At 49.9% G+C, this 20,804-nt stretch overlaps 1 protein-coding gene across 1 annotated transcript in view; it reads right to left on the bottom strand.

Annotated features, from left to right (window-relative positions):
• The window catches only part of CAPN2 (calpain 2), a 60,944-nt gene that overhangs the window by 15,443 nt on the left and 24,697 nt on the right, over positions 1-20,804 (bottom strand). Inside the window, exons 3-11 of the mRNA XM_033197348.1 lie at positions 14,183-14,301; positions 12,872-13,005; positions 11,385-11,553; positions 9,499-9,582; positions 7,647-7,732; positions 6,561-6,635; positions 5,668-5,828; positions 3,118-3,287; positions 1,368-1,379 (exon numbers count right to left, since the gene is read on the bottom strand). Of these exons, the coding sequence (XP_033053239.1) occupies positions 1,368-1,379; positions 3,118-3,287; positions 5,668-5,828; positions 6,561-6,635; positions 7,647-7,732; positions 9,499-9,582; positions 11,385-11,553; positions 12,872-13,005; positions 14,183-14,301 (1,010 nt within the window). The remainder of the gene's footprint in view (positions 1-1,367; positions 1,380-3,117; positions 3,288-5,667; positions 5,829-6,560; positions 6,636-7,646; positions 7,733-9,498; positions 9,583-11,384; positions 11,554-12,871; positions 13,006-14,182; positions 14,302-20,804) is intronic.

The raw sequence follows: 20,804 nt of genomic DNA, 5'->3' as shown, positions 1-20,804 counted from the left end.
GCCTGGGTGACAGAATGAGACCTTGTCTTAAAAAAAAAAAAATGCAAACTTTCTACCAAAAAACACAAATGCCTGCTGAGGAACTTGGAAGCACATGCCCGCAGGGGGTTTCACAACCATTCAGCTCCGCCTGCAGAGATGCCCGGTCTTTCCACAGTGTTCCCAGCCTGCCTCTAAGAGACTCTCAGGCAGGAACAGCGTCCGCATGGCAGGAACCTGACTCAGTTCTACCTGGTGTATGATGCACTAATAAAAGCAAAGACAGGACTGGGGGCAGGGAAAAGACAACCCAGCTTCCAAACCAAGCGTGATCCACTGGACCAAGGCTGGAGCAGCATCCAAAAGGGCCCGATGTGCGACCGGTTGCACTGCCTTGCCGTGAGAGAAATGTACTACAAGTGGGTCAAAGTGCCCCTTGTGTCTACTTTAATAATCATGACCTTGGAAGTCAAAAGGCTACCATGCATCCCATCTGCTTCAGTCAGCGGTGATTGTGGGCCCAAATGCTCTCGCAAAATTTCACTCATTCCACGGTAGTGTAGTGAGGTGGATGGCTGACCAGTTTTACAGAAAAATAAACTGAAACGCAACCAGGCGCAGCGGCGCACGCCTGTAATCCCAGCCATTTGGGAGGCTGAAGCGGGCGGATCACCTGAGGTCAGGAGTTCAAGACCAGCCTGGCCAACATGGTGAAACCCCGTCTCTACTAAAAATACAAAAATTAGCCTGGCATCCTGGTGCGTGCCTGTAGTCCCAGCTACTTGGGAGGCTGAGGCAGGAGAATCACTTAAACCCGGGAGGCGGAGGTTGCCGTGAGCTGAGATCACACCACTGCACTTCATCCTGGGTAAAAGAGAGAGACAAAAAAAAAACACCAAAAAACCCAAAAAACAAAACAAAAAACCCCTGAAATGCAGAGAGGAGCCGTAACATGTCCAAGGTCACACAGCCTGGGAATTGGGTCTTGGTCTCCTCTGCGCTCCCATGTTGTCTTCCAGTGCAGTCTGTAGGGTTCACCTTTTCCCTGACTCAGTCTTCTGCTAAGAGTGATACAGGACTCTGTGAAAAGCCTCCTGCAGTCTCAGGAGGATTTTAGATTTTCTGCCCAGAACCAAACCCTGTATGGGCTCTGTCAGGTCACAGGGAGGCAGTGGGTCCCACAAGGACTTTCCAGAAATCTTGCCCAGAGCTTAGACCAGTAGGATCTAGAGCCTGGGCAACTTCGGCAGGGACCCAGGGGTGGCCAGGACTCATCCTTCATGGCCACCAGCCCCTGTCCAGGTTTCACGATGCTCCCTGAGCTCCGGCAGTCTAAGCCTCTCGCTTTTTTGGTGACCTGAGCACCCCGGGACATGGGCCAGACGTACCTCCTCTGGAACCTGCAAAATAAAGGAGACACAATTCAGATGGCGGAAAAGCAGTGTAAGAAAATGCATCAGTGTGCTCTTTTCTTTTGCTGCCCTGTTTTCTCTGTAGTATTAGCAATATCAACTAATTCAACTGAGTAACTGTTTTCCAAGGAACTCAAAGCCTCTCCAATACTGAAGAAAATCCTCTTATGACACGGCAATCATGTTGATAAGCCCTCACCTCCATTTCCAACTTACAGAGCATACATCTGAGGCACAGAGATGTGAAGAGACTTGTCTAAGGTGGCAAAGCCCATATCTGCCTCCCACACAGGGAAAGAGGGCCAGGTGGGCCCTATTGGAGGAGGCGGCAGGCGGGTGAAACACACTCAGGCTAGGAGCCAGCAGTGCCGGCCTCTGTCAGCCAGGTCCAGGGGTCCGGTCTGCATTTCCTTGAGCAAGTCCCCTCCCCTCTCCAGCCTCAGTTTTCTTATCTCAAAAATAGGACCCAATGATCCCCAAGGTCCTTCCCAACTCTGAAAGCCCATGGCTGCATTTCCAAGCCCATAAGATGGTGGGAGGGAAGCTGTGTATCACAATTCCATTTGCAATCTCCTTGTAGCGATTCTGTCCTGGATCTGAAGTCCTCAGCTCCTGTTTCAGAGACCGAGGGGTTTGAGCCTATGTGCATTTTTACAACTGATGGTGTTTGCCCAGCTCCCTTTCTCAGGTGGGTGAGCAGGTAGAGGTCAGTGTCCCATGGGTGGCAACGTTGCCAGTGGTGAACACACAGCCTCCTCTCCTGACACCTCATCTGGATCCTCCCAGGGGCGTGCTGGGAAACTGGCTCTTGGGAGAGGGTAGAAGCTCTGACTTGTAGTATTTGCCACTTTCCATGGTGTAAACAGGTCCCCGCCAGGGCCATTTTTCAGGCTGCCGAGGTGACCTCCACAGACATGGGTCAGAGAGAAGAGATGGGCTTTGGGAGCTGGAAGGAGCCAGCTCCAGCCCATCACACCGAAATGCATCCCCAGTCAGTGCCCTAAAGCCTTCCTTGCATCCCTCTCCTCCCACGGTTACCTGCAGCCCACAAAAGCTCTTTCTTGTTCTGCAGAAGGGAGTGGGGAGATCCCAGGGGCCCAGCGTGTTGGGTGAGTTCTCAGTGCCCCAGCCCCAGCCCCAGCCTGAAGAGGGAGAGGAGGCTGCAATGCGGCTGCCCTCTGGCTGCGACTCAGAGTGAAAGGAAAACACGCAGACAGCAGGAGTCTGTGTAGGGATCTGGGCTCCTGCCAGCAGAGCTGTGGGGGGAGCATCATGACCGATGTTCCCCTGTCCCCAAGCTCTCCACCATCCAGGCCAATGCCTTTGCGGAGTTCTGAGCAGCTGCACCTATGGACTCAGTCCTGCACTCACAGTATTGCCTGATGTGGCCCAGTATATTCTGTTCTTTGGAGATGGGTGGGCTGACCAGAATGCCAGGCCTGGAGGATGTGAGAAGGGATGTAGAGGCCATTTGAGAGTGGAACTCCCTGGAGGCTTGCTGTGGGGGCCCCGTGGAGGGTTTAGAAGGCCCCACAACCCAGACCTGCTGCAGGGGCCTCCCTGCGGGGGATACTCCTGAGCCTGGCCAGGCTGGTAGCTTTGCTTTTCCTTGGCCAAGCTCCCTGTCTGGGATCCCATCCCCAGTTCTGCCTCTGTGGTCAGCTTTCCATGCAGGGGCTGAGATGAGCACGGGGGAAGGGAAGGCGGGAGCCCCTGCGCTCTGCACCTCGTAGATGCCAAAGCCAATGGTGTGCATGTCCTCGCCCATTTTCCTCTGCCGCCGCCGGTGCTTCTGAATGAGCCCCACCAGGAAAGTGCAGCCGCTTTCCCCGTCCTCCTCATCCTCATCCTCCTCCTCCAGCTTGATCAGGTACTGAGGGTTCATCCAGAAAGTGTCTGCAGCCAGAAGGGGGCAGAGGAGCCCAACCCTGAGCAGGCATGCATGCAGGTGGGGACAGCTGCGGGGTGGCCCTGGTCTCAGGCTTGGAGGCTTCTAAGAGAGGGATGGAGATAAAGGGAGATGGCAGGAGATGGCGGGAGGCAGTGGAAGACGGTGGGAGATGGTAGGAGATGGCAGAGGATGGCACAGGATGGCAGAAGATGGTCAGAGATGGCGGGAGATGTTAGGAGAGGCTAAGAGGTGGTGGGAGACATCAGGGTCGGGGTGCAGACTTCAGGCTTTGTCAGGCTGGGGATGGGTGATGGTAGCTGTGGAGAGAGGATGACCTGCACTTGCCTGAATCTAACAGGAATCTAAATTAGAAACTTCCCCTAGCAGTTCTCTCTCTGGCTCCAGGCTGGCTTGTCTTGGGGACTGGGGACTGGAACGCAGGGTGGTTAGAGCTGTGACTTCCCCTCATGGTAGCTTCTCTTCACTGGGCTCTGATGGGGGGTCTGGGGTGGGGCTCGGCTGGCCTGGGGGACTCCAGGATCTGCTCCCTGCACTCGCCAGTCTCTGCCCCCTCAGTGAGCCCAGAGGCCAAGAACATCTTGTGTATAATTCCAGACTCTTGTTCTGCGTCCCTTGTCCTCTCAGGCCTATTCCCTTGCCCTGCTCCTCATGTCTCTGCTCTCCTTACTTCCAAAACCTATTTATTTAAAAAAATCTAAGATTCATTCATGTTTAAGGGGAATTACGCTAATTGCCTTTCCATACCTAATGGGATAAAACCCTAACTGTGGAATTAAAGGCACCATCTGTGTAGGGATTGGCAGCTACGGCCCCGCAGGCTGTCGCCTGTTTTGTCTTATTGGAATGTAGCCACGGCCATTCGCTTAAGTATGGCTGCCTTTGGATTACAGCAATAGAGTTGTTGTTATAGAGACTGAGTGGCCCACAAAGCCAAAAATATTTACCGTCTGACCCTTTAGAGGGAGCTTTCCGACTCCTGATCTAGTGGGTAGGAGGGGTCCTTTCTGGGGGGCAGGGGGTCTTCCCAGTGCCACTGGGACTGCCACTTGGTGGTTGCATACTTGAGGTGAGGAAGTCAGAGCCCCAGAGCTGTAGGTCAGCTAGTTCCAATCTGACTACTTGCTCTGTGGCCCTGGTATGCTACTTAGAGCCTCAGCTTCCTCATGTGTCACAGAGGATCACTATGCGACCATGACCTGCTGTCATTGTACTTACCGAGTGACTCCACAGTCAGGGGGCCTGGGTTCAAATCCCAGCACGCTTTGTGGCCTTCGGCAAGTAACTAGCCTCTCCAAGCCTCGGTTTCCTCATCTTAGAGATGGCAGTGATAAGAAAGTGCCTGCCTCAGAAGTTTGGTGAGAAGATTAGATAGAATGCTATTCAGGCTGAATATCCCTTATCTGAAATTCTTGGGGCCAGAAGTGTTTCTTATTTTGGATTTTTTTGGATTTTGGAATATTTGTATATACATAACATATCTTGGGGATGGAACTCGAGTCTAAAGACAAAACTCATTTCTGTTTCATATGTAATTTATACACATAGGCTGAAAGGAATTTTATAGCATATTGAAAATAAATTTGTGCATGAAACAAAGTTTTGACTGCGTTTTGACTGCAACCTGTCACCTGAGGTCAGATGTGGAATTTTCCACCTGTGGCATCATGTTGGGGCTCAAAAAGTTTTGGATTTTGGAGCATTTCAGATTTCACATTTTCAGATTATGGATCCTCACCCTGTGTACGAAGCACTTAGGTTAGTTCCAAGCACCAAAACTGTGCCCCATAATTGGCAGATGTCATCATGTTCAGATAACTGCCGATGGACTAAGCCATGAAGGCAGAAGAATCAAAGGGCTCAACAAAGGCTGGACCAGAGGAGAAATCTTCACCCCATCTGGGCAGGGCCCAGTCAACATTTGCTGATTGAACTGAATAGGGGGCAAACAAACAGGGCCTGATATGTGGAGGCCTCCCTGGGTGCAGGGGCAAGGTTCCCCTGCAGGCTTGGCTGCCTGGGTGTGGGGTGCATAGAGTAGCTCATGGCCATGAAGTGGGATTCAGCACTGCTTCCATGAGCATGGTGGAAGGTCGTGGCTGCAGGTCATGATGGGTGCTGGGGAATCCAGGGCCTGGAGAGGACATCACAGAAATAGCGGCTCTTGGGTTTGGCCTGGGTAGGCAGCAAATGAATGCAGGAGGTAAGGGACTGAGAAAGAGAGCAAGGCTCAGGGAGAAGGAAGACAGAGAGGGTTCCAGTGAGCGAGAGCTGCCTCCTGGGACTGCTAGGCTGTGGGGTATGGCACACAGGGTGGAGAAAGGGGAGCCCTGGCCTTTGGCAGCCCCACATTGCAACAGCCCTTACTCGGGTAGTTCCTGCAGCCTCCCGCGGTGGAGCCCCGCCTCCAGTTCCCATCCATTTTGGTGAGTTTCCACTTCTTGTAGGTATCGCTGGTGAGGGTGTCTGGGGTCAGGTTGCAGATCTCCAGGCGGGAATAGTGCCTCAGGAAGTCACTGAAAGACATCCTGGCAAAAGCAGAGACACAGCTGTCGCAGGTGATAAGAGGACACTGGTAAGCCTTGACTTTCCATCATCATCAGACCAGGACCACCCAATGCCAGGCAGAGCAGCTCATTAGAGCTGAGTGGGTGGGCACCAGGTTCAGAATCAGAAGGCTCAGATTCCAGTCCTGGTGCTGCAACTTTCTAGCTGGGTGATTTTGAGCAAGTTACTTACACTTCCCTGAAGCTGAGAACTCTCATCTGCAAAAATGGGAGCCGTGCCCATCAAATGTGACAATATGCGGGTCCCATTTGATAGAGTGCATGTTGTGCATGGCGCGGGCGGCCCCGTGAGTGGCGCAGCACACAGACACGTGGGTCCCTTGCTGCTCACTAAGGGACCAGTTTCTTAAGGGGCAGGGATCAGTCTCTGGAAACTGGGGGAGAAAGGCCCCATCTTTCCCTTATTTCCTGGGATCTGAACGTTACCAAAGGAATTCCTCTTAGCCTTTTTGTGAAGCCCCTCAGCTTATAAACCCCATTGTCAAGATGGACTGTTGAAGGGGTTTAAGAATTTCTTTATCAGGCTCTTATAGTGAACTTAAAATAACAACAAAACCAGGATCCCACACCCCCGTGTCCTCAACATGTAAACTCACTTTTGGCCGACACACTTTCTTATTAGCAACTTTCTAGTAAAGAACATTGGGGAAGACAGATGTTTTCTGTCTTCCCTGAAGCCGCCACTAATCTTACCAGAATTCTCCATCTTCATGCCGTCTGGTCAGCCTTTCCCTCTCCTCTGGGTCTATAGTGTTCCAGCTTGGGCAGCTGGAAAACAAAGTAATGAGAGAGGCATTAGTGTACGATGATTTCTCCCCAAAGGTCCCCAGAGTTGAGGAAGAGGGACATCTGCTCTCACCTCTGAGGGCTCAGGCTCCAGAAGGGGGGAAAGTAGCCCACATCTGGCTAACAGCTGCATTGAAATACTCTTACAGCACTTTAAAGAGTATAGAACACTATACAGATGCAAACCAGGGAGCAAAGTGAGAGGGTGGGTTGCGCTGGAAGACAGTGGCAAGGAAGAGTCCAGAAAATGAACACAGTCCATTAGAGGCAGATGGAGTAGCTCAGATCAGCAGCTCTTTTAGGGACAACTGAAGATCTGATAAGGAGCATCTGGCCTTGGCCTCTGCAGCTGGCCTGGGAAGCCTCAGCAGATGTTTGTCCATCCACGGAGCAGAAGGACCTGGCCCTGTACACAGGGGCAGTGCACAAGATAAACTAACCACTGCCTGAGCTTTGGCTGGAATGACACACAGGTCTCTGTACTGCCCACCTCTCCAACCTGAGGCAGAACAAGTAGGCTGAGGTTGCCACAGCAGATACACAAACAAGTGTTTACCCCAAATAGTTGAGGGTTCAACATGCCTACCAGTAAGCCCTGGAAATCAACAGAGGGATGTTTCTCTGGTCTTTGGTACAGAGTTCATATCCCTGGAATAGAAGTGCCTGGGGGAAGGTGGGGTACATTTTTTTCCCTGAAAGCCCCATAGAAGGGTGGATTTGAGCTGGGGAAGGGGTGAACCCGGAGGCAGTGGGAGGAATGAACTTCACAGGAGCAGCTTGGGGCCTGGAAAAAGACACCCATGCTGCTGGAGGAGTGTCCTGGTTAAAAGACTCTTTGAGGGCTCCTGTCCATGGGTCCCTCTCCACGTGGCCTGGGCTCTCCTGGCTGTATTTCTCAGCATAATGCACATGCCTTCTTCTCTCACCCTCTTCCCAGAGCCTCCCATCACAATGCACCCCCACCCGGGGCCCTGAGGCCTGCACCCTCCTCACTTGTCATTCCACCGCCCTGTCCACTCCACTTCTCCCCAGGGATTTCGGATGCGGATCAGTTTCTGTAGGCTTCCACTACTTTCAACCTGCAGGATTAGATAAAAGGGAGGAGGAAGAGGTTGAGTTCAAGCCAGGGCTATGAAGGCTGGGGCCTCCAACCCCTTCCACATGAGCCAGGAGGTATGGGGGTGAGGACGGTGGGGAGGATTTGGGGGTTGAGTCCATGTATGAGGATCACAAAAGCTAGAGGGGGCTTGGCACCCAGATCTCTCGCTGCTACCCAGCTTTGGAAAATGAGAATTAAAGCTCCCAGGATCTGGCTCTTGGGAGATGGGACTGTTGGTGCTTCACCTCTGAACTTCAGCGTAACTGACTAGAACAGGATGCGTTTTTGTTAAAGGAGCTCAGGGAAGCTTTACCACTTGTTGAACGATCGTTGGTGATAACAGGCACATGCAGTGAGTGAATCTGGATTGAGTCCTGGACGGGGTAGGGGTGGGTCACCAGAAAGGACATTTTGGGCAATTGGGAAAATGTTAATGTGGACTTTATAATAGATGACATTACTGAATTAATGTTTATTTTCTTAGGTGTGGCAATAGTAGTGGAATTATGTAAGAGAAGATCCTTATTCACAGGGGGACAAATGCTGAAGTACTGAGGAGGGAAGTGTCATAGCATCTGCCACTTACTTTCATATGGCTCAAAAAAAGTGCACACATAGATAAAGCAGACGTGGCAAATGTTAGCAATCGGTGAATCTAGGGGACTGGTAATTGAATAGTTATTATGTTAGTCTTTCAACTTTTCTGTAGATGTGAAAATTTTCAAATAAAAAGACGTGTGTGTGAGGGGGTAGTCAAAAAAATCAAGGTTAAAAAAAGAACACTGGACATGCAGAAGATCTGGGGTCTAGACTGGGTTCTGTAATTAACACTGAACTTGAGCTGCTTGAGCTGCTTGATAATTTCTTTTTTTTGAGGCAGGGTCTTACTTTGTCCCCCATGCTGGGGTGCAACGGCATGATCATGGCTCACTGCAGCCTCGACCTCCCGGGCTCAAGTGATCCTCCCACCTCAGCCTCCCAAGTAGCTGGGACGACAGGTGCATGCCACCATGCCTGGCTTTTTTTTTGTAGAGACAGGTTCTCGCTATGTTGCCCAGGCTGGTCTTGAACTCCGACGCTCAAGTGATCCTCCCACCTTGGTCTCCCAAAGTGTTGGGATTTCAGGTGTGAGCCACCATGTCAGCCCATAATATTTTCAATAATAATAGTGATCACAACAGCAAGGACAGCTACCTCATTATATACAATGTGTGAGGCACCTCTGGGCACTTTACATATATTAACTTGATTGAATCGCCACGACCTTCCAATGGATATTATTTCCATTTTTTAAATGAGGAGACTAAGGGACAGAGAGTTCCAGTAATTGGCCCAGGCCACACAGCTGGTAAGAAGCGTCAGATTTGAAAATGGGCACGAATGCTTTTATGAGATCAAATGTGAAAGCACCTTATAGCGTATAAGACACTATGCAGATGCATTGTTTTATTATTTTTAGCTGATCAAAATATTAAGTTCGTAATTGTAAAACGGTAAAATCTAAAACAAGAAAACCAGGACCCCGGCGCCGGCCACTGCGGCCACCAGGGGGCAGCGCGGCGCACCCGGCGCCCGAGCTGCGAAAGGGACGCGCTTCTCCTCCCGCGCGGAACTTCAGGCGTGCGGGGCCCGAGTGCAAACCGCACCACAGTGGGGCCGCGCGGGCCCCTGGGCATCACCACAAACTGTGCCTGTGACCATCGTGTTAGGATAGCAGGACCCCTGCACATCCGCGCCGGCCGTTACCTCCTCGGCTCCGGTGACCGAGTACGCGTGCCCCTTCACCAGCTTCTGATACGTGATGGCCTCCGAGTCCGCGGCGCTGGTGATCTGCAAACACGGCAACCATCAGACTGGCCACACCCGCTCTCCCTTCCTCCCGGAATCCCTCGCTCCCTCGTTCCTGTCCTACTGCTGGGCGGGACCGCGGGACGCACTAGCGCAGGGCCCGAGGCCTGGGGCCGGAGGCTCAGGGCTGCGCTTTCTTGCACTTGGAGAACCTTTTCTACCGCGTTCAAATGCCGAACGCCGAGAATACCAGAGAAAACCCTCTCGCGGAGCCAGCGCACGCATTCCCGTGTGAATAGCGCATCCACAGATTTCTGCAGGCTGGGGAGGGCGAAAAAGGGCGCACCGCCGAGAGAGGGCCGGTGGGGGTCCTCCATGGCCCAGGGCTGACACCCAGACAGACTTGAGTGGCCCAGGGGCACTGAGCACCCCCTCGCCCCACCACCAGCCCATGCACCGTGGTCTGGCCCAGCCCAGCTGTAGGGTTTATACTAGGACGGTTGTTTATTCCGGTCTGAGTCAGAATTTGCTTCTGTTTTAAGAACGCCTCACAGTCTCTCCCTTCCCCCCATCTATTCTGATGAAGGTTAAGCCTGGGAAGAAGGGCTGGGGTAGAAAGGGTCTTCTGCCTTAACGTGTTCTGCCGATAAACTTTGAGAATTCCTGCCTAGGGAGTCTGACCGAGATTTTGGCTCCAAAAGCCAGGGCTTCTTATCTCTGTCACCCGCAGAGACCAGAACTTGGATGGGACAGGGCTCAGAGGTTGGGCACAGCCTTTGCTCCAAGGCTCCTGGGCACAGTGCCTACCTCCCATCCCCTGGTGAGCATTGCCAGCAAAGCTATTATGAGGAAATCATTCCTCCTCTTCCTTCTGAAGTCTCCCACAGGCCTATTAGCTCTGCAAGAGTGCAGGGGAAGGCTGCACAGCCCTGCAGATGGAGGGGAAGGTGTCAGGGGCAGCAGGTGTCAGGGGCTCCCAGGGAACCTGTGGTCAGAGGGGTGGGGGTGATTCAGAGCAGGCTGAAAGTGGGAAGTGGGCTGAAGACAGAAGGCTGGAGGCACCATCACCCCATCCATTACAGCTTGACCTTTGCCTAGCAACCCTTGGCTTCCAGGTGATGAGCAATAATGGTAGACATTGCGGCTTAGAAACCGATACCTCCAAGAGATGGCACTTTGAAATGCTAAACTGAAGAAGCCTCAAGATCTCTCTGACCTCCCCTTTCCTTCTGTCTCTCCATCCACTCTCCCCCAAAGCACGGAGGGAGCTATTCTCTGAAGTTCCCTCACCTGCCTAAAGTCTGGATCTGCCAAAGATGAAAACAATGACCTCTGGTCCTTTCCTTGAGTCGTTATGAACTGAACTCATATTGCAGGAAGAAAGACAAGTCTGTCAACATGGTTAGACAGACTTGTCACAAACCACTGTCTGCTCTGCAGGCCCAACAGACTTTATCCCAGACCATTTATGTTCTTTAAGCCCATTGAATTGCCCTAAAAATCATTTACGACATCCATAAAATCATCCACACGTCCCCATCTCCCTTCCCCTAGGAGGAAGGGAATATAACCCTTTGTATTCCAATGCGTGGTAGGGAAATCTGTTGTGATTCTCCCCCGTGCACACTCATACATTTGTATGCCATTTCTTGTATTAGTCTTCCTTTTGCCAGTTGATTTTCAGCGGACCTTCAGAGGGTGGAGGGAGGTTTTCCTTTGGCCCCTATGTGGACGAGGGCTGCATTACGTTGTACACAGGAGCAGTGGGTTCCCTTGGGCACTGTGGGAGCCTCCCTTCAGCAAGAGCAGATGAGGTGAGGCTAGGGAAGGCAGCCTGGACTTACGTCGATGGAGCAGCCAAGGAGAGAGCCTTTTTGCAGAGCTTTCTGGATGATCTTGAACAGGTTGGGAGGGGGCTTCTTCAACTCATACCACTCAGCAATGCCTCCGGTGAAGTCTTCGAAGCCCTCAGTGGTGGCACCCCCTGAGAGCGCTTCATAGCATCCGTTGATCCTACAAGAGGGGTTAGATGCTGCCGCTACCCTCAACACTACTGATGCTATAATCTCTCAAATACCCACCCCCTAGTACCCTCTAGGTTGGATGCTCTAGGGACCCCCTGCTCACATTCTCCTTGGCCTTGTCCCCAGCTCGGGGTGCTCAGGAAGGCAAGGTATTGTGTCCACAGTTACCATTTCCCTGGTATTTTGTGTTTTAAAGAAAATCTAAGGCCGGGCGCAGTGGCTCACGTCTGTAATCCCAGCACTCTGGGAGGCCAGGCGGGTGGGATCACTTGAGGTCAGGAGTTCAAGACCAGCCTGGCCAACATGGTGAAACCCTGTTTCTACCAAAAATACAAAAAAATTAGCCTGGCATGGTGGTGCATGTAGTCCCAGCTACTTGGGAAGCTGAGGCAAGAGATTTGCTGAAACTCAGAAGGTGGAGGTTGCAGTGAGTCAAAATCATGCCACTGTACTCTAGCCTAGGCAACAGAGCAAGGCTCTGTATTTAAAAAAAAAAAAAAAAGATTCTCATTCTCATAGAACCTTAAAGTTGGAAGGACCTTAGTGATTTTTCTGGATGAACCTCCTGTATTCATTCTTTCTACATCCTGACAAGAAAGGGGAGGTCTACTAATGGTTTGTTTGGCATTGATAGCTTAAAAAAGGACAACGATTCAATAATGGAAGCAGTCTCCCTGAGAAACAGGCACTGTGTTGGCAAGGGCTTAGTGCTCCTGACTACGGATGCTGGAGTCCAGTGGCTTCCTGCTCTAAAGTGGGGTCACTTAATGGAAAGAGCCAGGTGGCACAGCCAACATGGGGCCATTCTGGAGAGGGGCTGGCGTGGAGCTTCCTACTGAGAGTGGGCAGCCTGAGCACTGGACAAACTCAACTGTGGGCAACCTGGGTGGGAAGCAGCTGTGGGGAGATGGGGAAGCCATTGCTAGTCAGTGACATCATCTATTCTGCGCAAGTTTCCTACCTCTGCAATGAATAGTTTTGCCCATTGGCAAAACCTCTGCTTTTTTTAGTTGATACAAATGTGTCCTGTCAAGGAAGTAGAGCTCCTTCTCAAGGCCAGCACAATCAGTACCATAACTTGTTCCTGTGCATTTGGTTAAAGATGGTGATAGCTGTCATTTATCAGCATACAGTGTGGCCAGGCACCCTGCATGCACTATCTCCCTTGCGTTTACAGCCTAATTTTGGCTGAAGAAGTCCTTCTATAGAAAAGGACTTCCTGGAAGTAGTCCTGGAATAGTTCTTATTTTTTGGAATCCAGGGCATTGGGGGCAGGCCATGGGGCCAGGGGAGGCATGACAACTTACTTGGCGTACGCTTTCTCCAGCAGGGCACTCCAGAACTCGCTCCCCTCGGCTGAATGCACAAAGAGCAGCTCCCCGTCCTTGGTGGGCAGCCTGTCGTCCACCACCACCTCCACCCACTCGCCGTATTGCCAGAACTGCAGAACAAGAGAGGTGGGCTGCAGGAGGAGCTGGTGGCAGCACTGGGACTCTGAGCCTCAGCTGCCTCTGGCTTCCCTTTCCCTGATCCCCTGGCATAGGTTCCATGAGCCCGTCCTGGGAGGAGGTGCTCCCTTAACTCTCCTATACAGGCCAAGTCCTCAGGCTCATGTCCATCCCTTCAAATCCACACCTACCTTTTAGCATCCTGACCTGCATTGTAGGTTTTTTTTTTTTTTTTGAGACCAAGTCCCACTCTGGAGTGCAGTGGTGCGATCTCGGCTTACTGCAACCTCCGCCTCCTGGATGCAAGTGATTCTCTTGCCTCAGCCTCCCAAGTAGCTGGGATTAAGGGCACGTGCCACCACACTTGGGTAATTTTTTTGTGTTTTCAAGTAGAGACGGGGTTTCGCCATGTTGCCCCAGCTGGTCTCGAACTCCTGGGCTCAAGCGATCCATCCGCCTTGGCCTCCCAAAGTGCTGAGATGACAGGTATGAGCCATCGCACCTGGGCTGGCTTTTTCTTTCTTTTCTTTTTTTTTTTTTTTTGAGACGGAGTCTCACTCTGTTGCCCAGGTTGGAGTGCACTATCTTGGCTCACTGCAACCTCTGCCTCCCCGGTTAAAGTGATTCTCCTGCTTCAGTCTCCCAAGTAGCTGGGATTACAGGCATGCACCACTACGCCTGATTTTTATATTTGTAGTAGAGACGGGGTTTCATCATGTTGGCCAGGCTGGTCTCGAACTCCTGACCTCAAATGATCTGCCCACCTCGGCCTCCCGAAGTGCTGAGATTACAGGCATGAGCCACCGTGCCCAGCCAGCTTTTTCAAATATTATTTCTCCTTTACCAGTGTAAAAGGAGGAGAACTTTAACGTTTTGTCTCAAACATCAAATAATACATTTTTTTTTTAACTTGGGAATTATTTCCTGAACACCTTGTTCTACCTCCCTTTTGCAGGTCCCAAGCAACCCCCCAGGGCCATCCCGGCAGGGCCCCACATCCTGGCCATGGGTAAGCCAGGAAGCTTCCTGCTCTCACCCAATGTCCTTTGTAGAACAGCATTGGTCTTGGGAGTCTGCAAACACCAGGGACTGAAGAACCCAGCCAAGCCAGGAGACTGTTCTAGCCTCCTGGACCTGTTGAGGAACCACTTGAACCAGCCATTAAGTTACCTGGAAGTGAAAGATCCCTGCATAGTTTTCCTGGAAGCTCTGGTTTAGAGGGACGACTCGAGCCAGGATTTCTTCATTCAAGGTGAGGGAGGCAATGGCTGCCAGCAGCCAGCAGTCACCTGTGAACATAATACAAGGAGCTCTTATCAGAGGGTCTCAGAACCAGGAGGATATTAAAAATCTTGTCTCCACCTTCAGGGGCTTAAAGCCTAAGACAATCTATGAATAGACAGAGTGAAGTTTCAGGCGGTCCCCCATCTGAGGGTTGGGTCAGAGGGCTTGGGTGTTATTAGTTTGGTGTAAAAGTAATTGCGATTTTTGCACCAACCTAGTATTTTGAGGGAAATGCAAAGGGAGAAATGTTTTTGCTGCGTTGTGGTTGGGCAGAGATGGGAAATTTCATTCCCTGAAAGACCCAGAACTCTGGTGGCTGAACTGTGCCCTCAGAGCCCAGCCCTGCACCTGATTCGCTGCAGATGCTCTGCAGTGAGACAATGAAACCAGCGCAGTTGCAGAGGCTTCTGGGTACACAGGCTTTGAATGGGAGTTTGGGCTGGGCGTGGTGGGGTGCACCTGGAGTCCCAGCTATAATATTAATACTTGAGAGGCTGTGGCAGGAGGATCCCTTGAGCCCAGGATTTCAAGGCTGCAGTGAGCCATGATTGCACCATTGTACTCTAGCCTGGGCAAGAGAGGGAGACCCTCATCTCTAAATAAATAAACAAACAAATATATAAAGGGGAGTTTGAATGAGAGAAAGAAAACATAGTGCTAGATGGGAAGGGGACAAACATTGCATGCCTCCTAGGAGGAGGATCTGAGCCAGGAAAAGAGGCTCCGGCAGGGAGTACAACCACAGGAAGTAAGTAGGGAGCAGTGCAGATGGAAAAGCCCTGAGTCAGAGGTAGAAGGCTGGACTGTCCCCAAGGGTTTCTGTGCGGAGGGCAGAGGTTACTTCAAGGGGTAGACAAGGATGGGCACAACGAGGTGGGCAGCTGGCCAGGCAGCCTGGTCCCTCTCTGAGCCCCAGAACCCTCCTCCATGACGTGGATAAGTGTGAGGCATAATGCGAGCAGGTGTGTAAGCACTCGGCGCCCATTTGGTGCCAGTGCTAGGTTCTCAGCACAGCAGGCATCACAATCATTTCACGCAGTTAGAAGCAAGCTGATGCCAGCAACAGCACCCAGATGGTTTCAGGGAGGGGTCATCTTCACTACCAAACACAAAGGGGAGGGGGCCTGGGAAGAGGATGAGGAAGTTTACTCCATTCTTAAGGAATGTGCAGTTTCCTACAGTTTCCCATGACAATAATGGGAAGTAGCCTCAAAGGAGTTTAATTCACTGTTGGATTTATATTCGCCAATTGACAGGTTTATTAAAAATGTAATTGAAGACTAGGTACAGTGGCTCACGCCTATAATCCCAACACTTTGGGAGACCAAGGTCAGTGAATTGTTCGAGCACTGGAGTTCAAGACCGGTCTTGGCAACATGGTAAAACTTCGTCTTGACAAAAAATACAAAAATTTGCCAGGTGTGGTGGTGGACGCCTGTGCTCCCAGCTCAGGAGGTGGAGGCTGCAGTAAGATGTGATCATGCCACTGCACTCATCCTGGGTGAGAGAAGAGCAAGACCCTCTCTCAAAAAAAAAAAAAAAAAAAATATATATATATATATATGTATATATAATGTTATATATGTAATATGTTATTGAAGTTCACTGAGTTCTTTGGTTTTGTTTTGTTTTTTGAGACAGACTCTTGCTCTTGTCATCCAGGCTGGAGTGCAGTAGTGTCATCTTGGCTCACTGCAACCTCCACCTCCTGGGTTCAAGTGATTCTCCTGCCTAAGCCTCCCAAGTAGCTGGGATTACAGGCACCTGCCACCACGCCTGGCTAATTTTTTGTATTTTTAGTAGAGACGGGGTTTCGCCATGTTGGCCAGGCTGATCTTGAACTCCTGACCTCAGGTGATCGCCTGTCTTGGCCTCCCGAAGTGGTGGGATTACAGGCGTGAGCCACCAGGCCCAGGTGACGCTCACTGAATTCTTTGAATTCTAGTGGATGACTTAGCATGCCGAGAGTTCCTGACCTAGCTTGTCCTGTTAGCATGTAGACACGGCTGCTTACAGCTCTTTGAGGGCTACATACGCTAATGACAGATCTCTGTTAAGTGGAGACACATCCCCTCAGTCAGTCAGTTGGTAGCCTTGTGGCTCACGTCTGCAAACCCAGCTACTCGGGAGGCTGAGGCAGGAGAACTGCTTAAACCCAGGAGGTAGAGGCTGCAGTGAGCCAAGATTGTGCCCCTGCACTCCAGCCTGGGCAACAGAATAAGACTCTGTGCCCCCCGAAAAGAAAAGAAAAGAAAAGAAAAGAAAAGAAAAGAAAAGAAAAGAAAAGGAAAGAAAAGGAAAGAAAAGGAAAGAAAAGGAAAAAGAAAAGAAAAGAAAAAAGATAAAAGAGGCCAGGCATGGTGGCTCATGCCTCTAATCCCAGCACTTTGGGAGGCCAATGCGGGCAGATAGCCTGAGGTCAGGAGTTCGAGACCAGCCTGGCCAACATGGTGAAACTCCATCTCTACTAAAAATACAAAAATTAGTCGGGCATAGTGGTATGCACCTATAATCTCAGCTATTCAGGAGGCTGAGGCAGGGGAATCACTTGAACCCAGGAAGCGGAGGCTGCAGTGAACCGAGATCGCACCATTGCATTCCAGTCTGGGCAACAAGAGCAAGACTCTGTCTCAAAAAAAAAAAAAAAAAAACACACAAACACACACACACACACACACACACACATTTTACAGCCAAAGATTCAAAAAATTTTTCGTAAGTTTTCCAAATTCTGGAGTTGAAGGAGACTTAGAGGCCACTAAAGAATGTCTTGATTTCTAAAAAGGTGGGAAGCATTTGAAATCCCACTTTTTTTTACTTCTGATTCCTTCACTCTTTCCCTCACCCCAATCAGCAAAATATTTTGAACCAAGTTGGGAAGCTCCCTTACCCAACTGACTTCTTTCCTCTCTCATGTAAGCATCTCAGTGACACGATCTACACAATGATTACACAAAGGCTTAGATGTACCAGGTCCCGATCTAAAAGCCTTGTGTGCATTATCATGTTATCTCATTTCGTTGTCACAGAACAGTTCAAGGTAGGTACTATTTTCATCCTATTTCATAGTTGAGGAAACTGAGGTTTAAGGAGATAGAGTGGATCACCCAAAGGTCCTAGCTAATTAGTGGCTGTCAGGTCTATCGGCAAAGCACAGGCTTTTGATGTATAACCAAAACAGTCTCCTCTGCAAAGAGGCTGGTGTCAATTGTGAATTCACCTAATTGAATTCAAAATGGACATTGTCTTGGGGACTTTTGCCCTTGAGAGGTGTAAAACATAAAGCTTCCTCTTCAAAGACCTTCCTCCCCATTTAATTAGGAATAAATAGTAACTTCTCTTAGAAGCAAACTTTATTCAAAGACTTGTACTAACATTCTTAAATATCTGCTAGCCATGATAAAGAAATCAGTGTACTTTATGTTCTTAGCTCCCACAATTTAGCCTTTTCCCTGACATGCTTATTATACTGGTCCAAGCAAGCATTAGGTCATAGCCTGTTCCTCTTCCTTATTTAAAGGTGTTTTTACCTTTCTCAGCATTCCACAAGTTACTTACTTCTTCCTTTGTTCTCTGCCTTTGGCTCTTTTAAAGAGTTCTGAGTGGCTAGCCAATCGGGACAAATACAGAATGTGAGGAACCGTTCCAGGCAATGGAAACCGGACACAGCAGTACGGTGGACGTGTCAGGTTATAAATGACCCTGTCTCCTTTGTTCGGTGTACTCTCCTGGCAAAACTCCTGGCGAGTGTACCCTTTCTGCAGAAAGTATAAAAATGGCCTTGCTGGGTAAATTAAATTTATGTTCAAGTGCTGTTTCTTTACAGCACCAGGGAACAAGCATTTCAAACAGAGGTGACTCAATGGTGTTTCATTCAGCGTCCAGGCTGCACGGTGTTCTTTCACTCCACCTGGATGGCCCATGTCCACAAGAGGGTTCCTCCCCACAAGAAACCTGTTCTACAACCTCAGCAGTTGTGGACTTAGTCCCGTCTTTCCCAGCTGAGGGTCCAGATCCTTGGCTGTCCCTATCAAGGTCAGAATCTACCTTATGTAAAATAATTTATGAAAACCCTTCTCTTTCGGATCATTCTACAGTGATTTGTTCCTGGTCAGGTGCCCTTGCTGAAGTCCATGGCGTCTCCTCCTGGCAAAGCCTGTTTAGAGCTGTTATATCCTGGTCCAGATAAAATAAGCCAGCTAGTTTGAGAAGGGTGGGACCACGAGTTTAACTCAGATGCTATAAATCACGTTTGGCTTAAACTGTTTTTAGCTCGAGGAAAGCCCCGGAGGGTGCCTTCCAGTGATGGAGGCCTCTCCTGGAATGTTGCCATATGGATGGGACTAGAAAAAGAAAGATCTATAGGTTTTAACATTATGTATCTGCAAATAGTATTTTCCTTGTGCTCATTTTTTTTTTTTTTTTTTTTTTTGAGGGGAACTCTGCTCTCCAGTCACAAAAATTTTGGCAGAGGGGAGGGTGAGATGGCTACTTACACCTTGGTGTACCTCAGAGGACTGTCTGAAGAGTGCACTTGGCACAAGCAAAACTCCTGCCTTCCTCTCCTGGGGGAATGTTCAGTTGTTACAAGCTCTTAGCCTTCCTGTTCAGGTACAAAATCTGTTTACGGGCCAGGTGTGGTGGCTCACGCCTGTAATCCCATCACTTTGGGAGGCCGAGGTGGGCAGATCACATGAGGTCAGGAGTTTGAGACTAGCCTGGTCAACATGGTGAAACCTCATCTTTACTAAAAATACAAAATTAGCCAGGCGTGGTGGCATGCTCCTGTAGTCCCAGCTACTCGAGAGGCTGAGGCATGAGAATCGCTGGAACCTGGGAGGTGGAGGTTGCAGTGACCCCAAATGGCACCACTGCATTCCAGCCTGGGGGACAGAGTGAGACTCTGTCTTAAGAAAAAAAAATCTGTTTATGCTTGGTTCCTGTTGATAACCTTTTGATCCTTAGTTACTCCATTTATCTCAGAGCAGAAACTATTGTCTTGGGAACTTGAGTGCCTGAACCGTGGTGAGCTGGAGCTGAGTGCCTACATTCCAGCTGCCTCTTCATGTCCAGTCTACACTGTCCATCCTGCTGCTTGGGAGCTGACCTCTATGGGGATCTCACTGGGGGCCCAGGGCCTATGGCTGCTGGGGGCCAGAAGAAGGGAGGAGTGCAGTTAGGGTGTTTCTTCCCTGGCTCCTTCTCTGAGAGCGTGGCTTGGCTCCATGTGGCTGTGTCCTGTGACTGCGGGGCACTGCTCCCTTCAGGTTGCACCTGTACGTGAACCACTTCCAGTGCTAGAATCCAGACAATTGCCCCCAACTCACAGATCCAGACCCTTTTCTGGGATGGACTCAGCCACGCTTCCTCCTTGGATCACAGAAGACTCCAGACACAAGCTGTCTGTTTCCAACAGTGTGCAGGGCTCCTCCGACTGGGGGGCTGCTCCTGTCAGCTGTTCACCTTCTTCACTGACTCCAGGTGTGCACGGGAGCCTGCCTGGAGTTGCTTGGACAATCATTTACCCCATTTAAAAAAACCGGCCTACGTTCTTGACTGCAAAAACTCATTATCATAAAAATGCCATGTCCTCTTAAGTTAGCCTATAAACGTAATGTAATGCTAATAAAAATAGCAATAAGGCTAGGTACAGTGGCTCATGCCTGTAATTCTAGCACTTGGGAGGCCAGGGCCAGAGGATTTCTTGAGCCCTCAGGATTTCAAGACCAACCTGAAATCTCACTATATTGTGAGATCCTGTCTCTATAAAAATTATTTTAAAAAATGAGCCAGCTGTGGTGTCATGCTCCTATAGTCCCAGCTACTCGGGAGGCTGAGGCAGGAGAACCACTTTGAACCTGGGAGGTCAAGGCTGCAGTGAGCTATGATTGTACCGCTGTACTCCAGCCTGGGTGACAGAGCAAGACCCCATCTCAATACATAAATAAATAAATAAATAAATAAAGTAATAAGATTAAATATTTTTTTGAACTTAGCTGATTCTGATAAGTTTATTTAAAAATTAAATATGGAGCATAGCTAGAAAAAAATCTAACAGAGAAGGAAGTCTACCTCTATTAGATGTTTAAACACATACAAAGCTACAGCAATTAAAACAGTATAGAACTTGTGCATGAGGATATAGATAAAATGGCACAGAAAAAATCTAGAATCAAACCTTCTCTGTGCTCCTGTGGGGGCACAATGAGATTCTTTTACAGCTGTTGGGTGTCAACACTAACTACAGGGCCCATCTGTAGCCCCTAAGGTGCTTTTGACAGCATGTATGCCTTTTATTTTTTCCCCTCTCCAGGTTTTGACATTCCCTTTTTGCTGGATTGTTTTTCTTTTAGAACTGACTGTTTTTCTTTACAGTACATGGTGTTATTGTATTCTCTCTCTCTCTCTCTTTTGGTCAGGCCTTAGATTCTCTGTGGAATGAGGTGAGGCATATGTAAATACTAAGCAATTCTGCCTAAGTCACTGTAAAGCTCCTACTCCCATCTCT

This window comes from Trachypithecus francoisi, unplaced genomic scaffold (assembly GCF_009764315.1).
Source record: "Trachypithecus francoisi isolate TF-2019V2 unplaced genomic scaffold, Tfra_2.0 Lachesis_group5, whole genome shotgun sequence".
Lineage (NCBI taxonomy): Eukaryota > Metazoa > Chordata > Mammalia > Primates > Cercopithecidae > Trachypithecus > Trachypithecus francoisi.
This window is presented reverse-complemented; position numbering and strand designations above follow the sequence as displayed.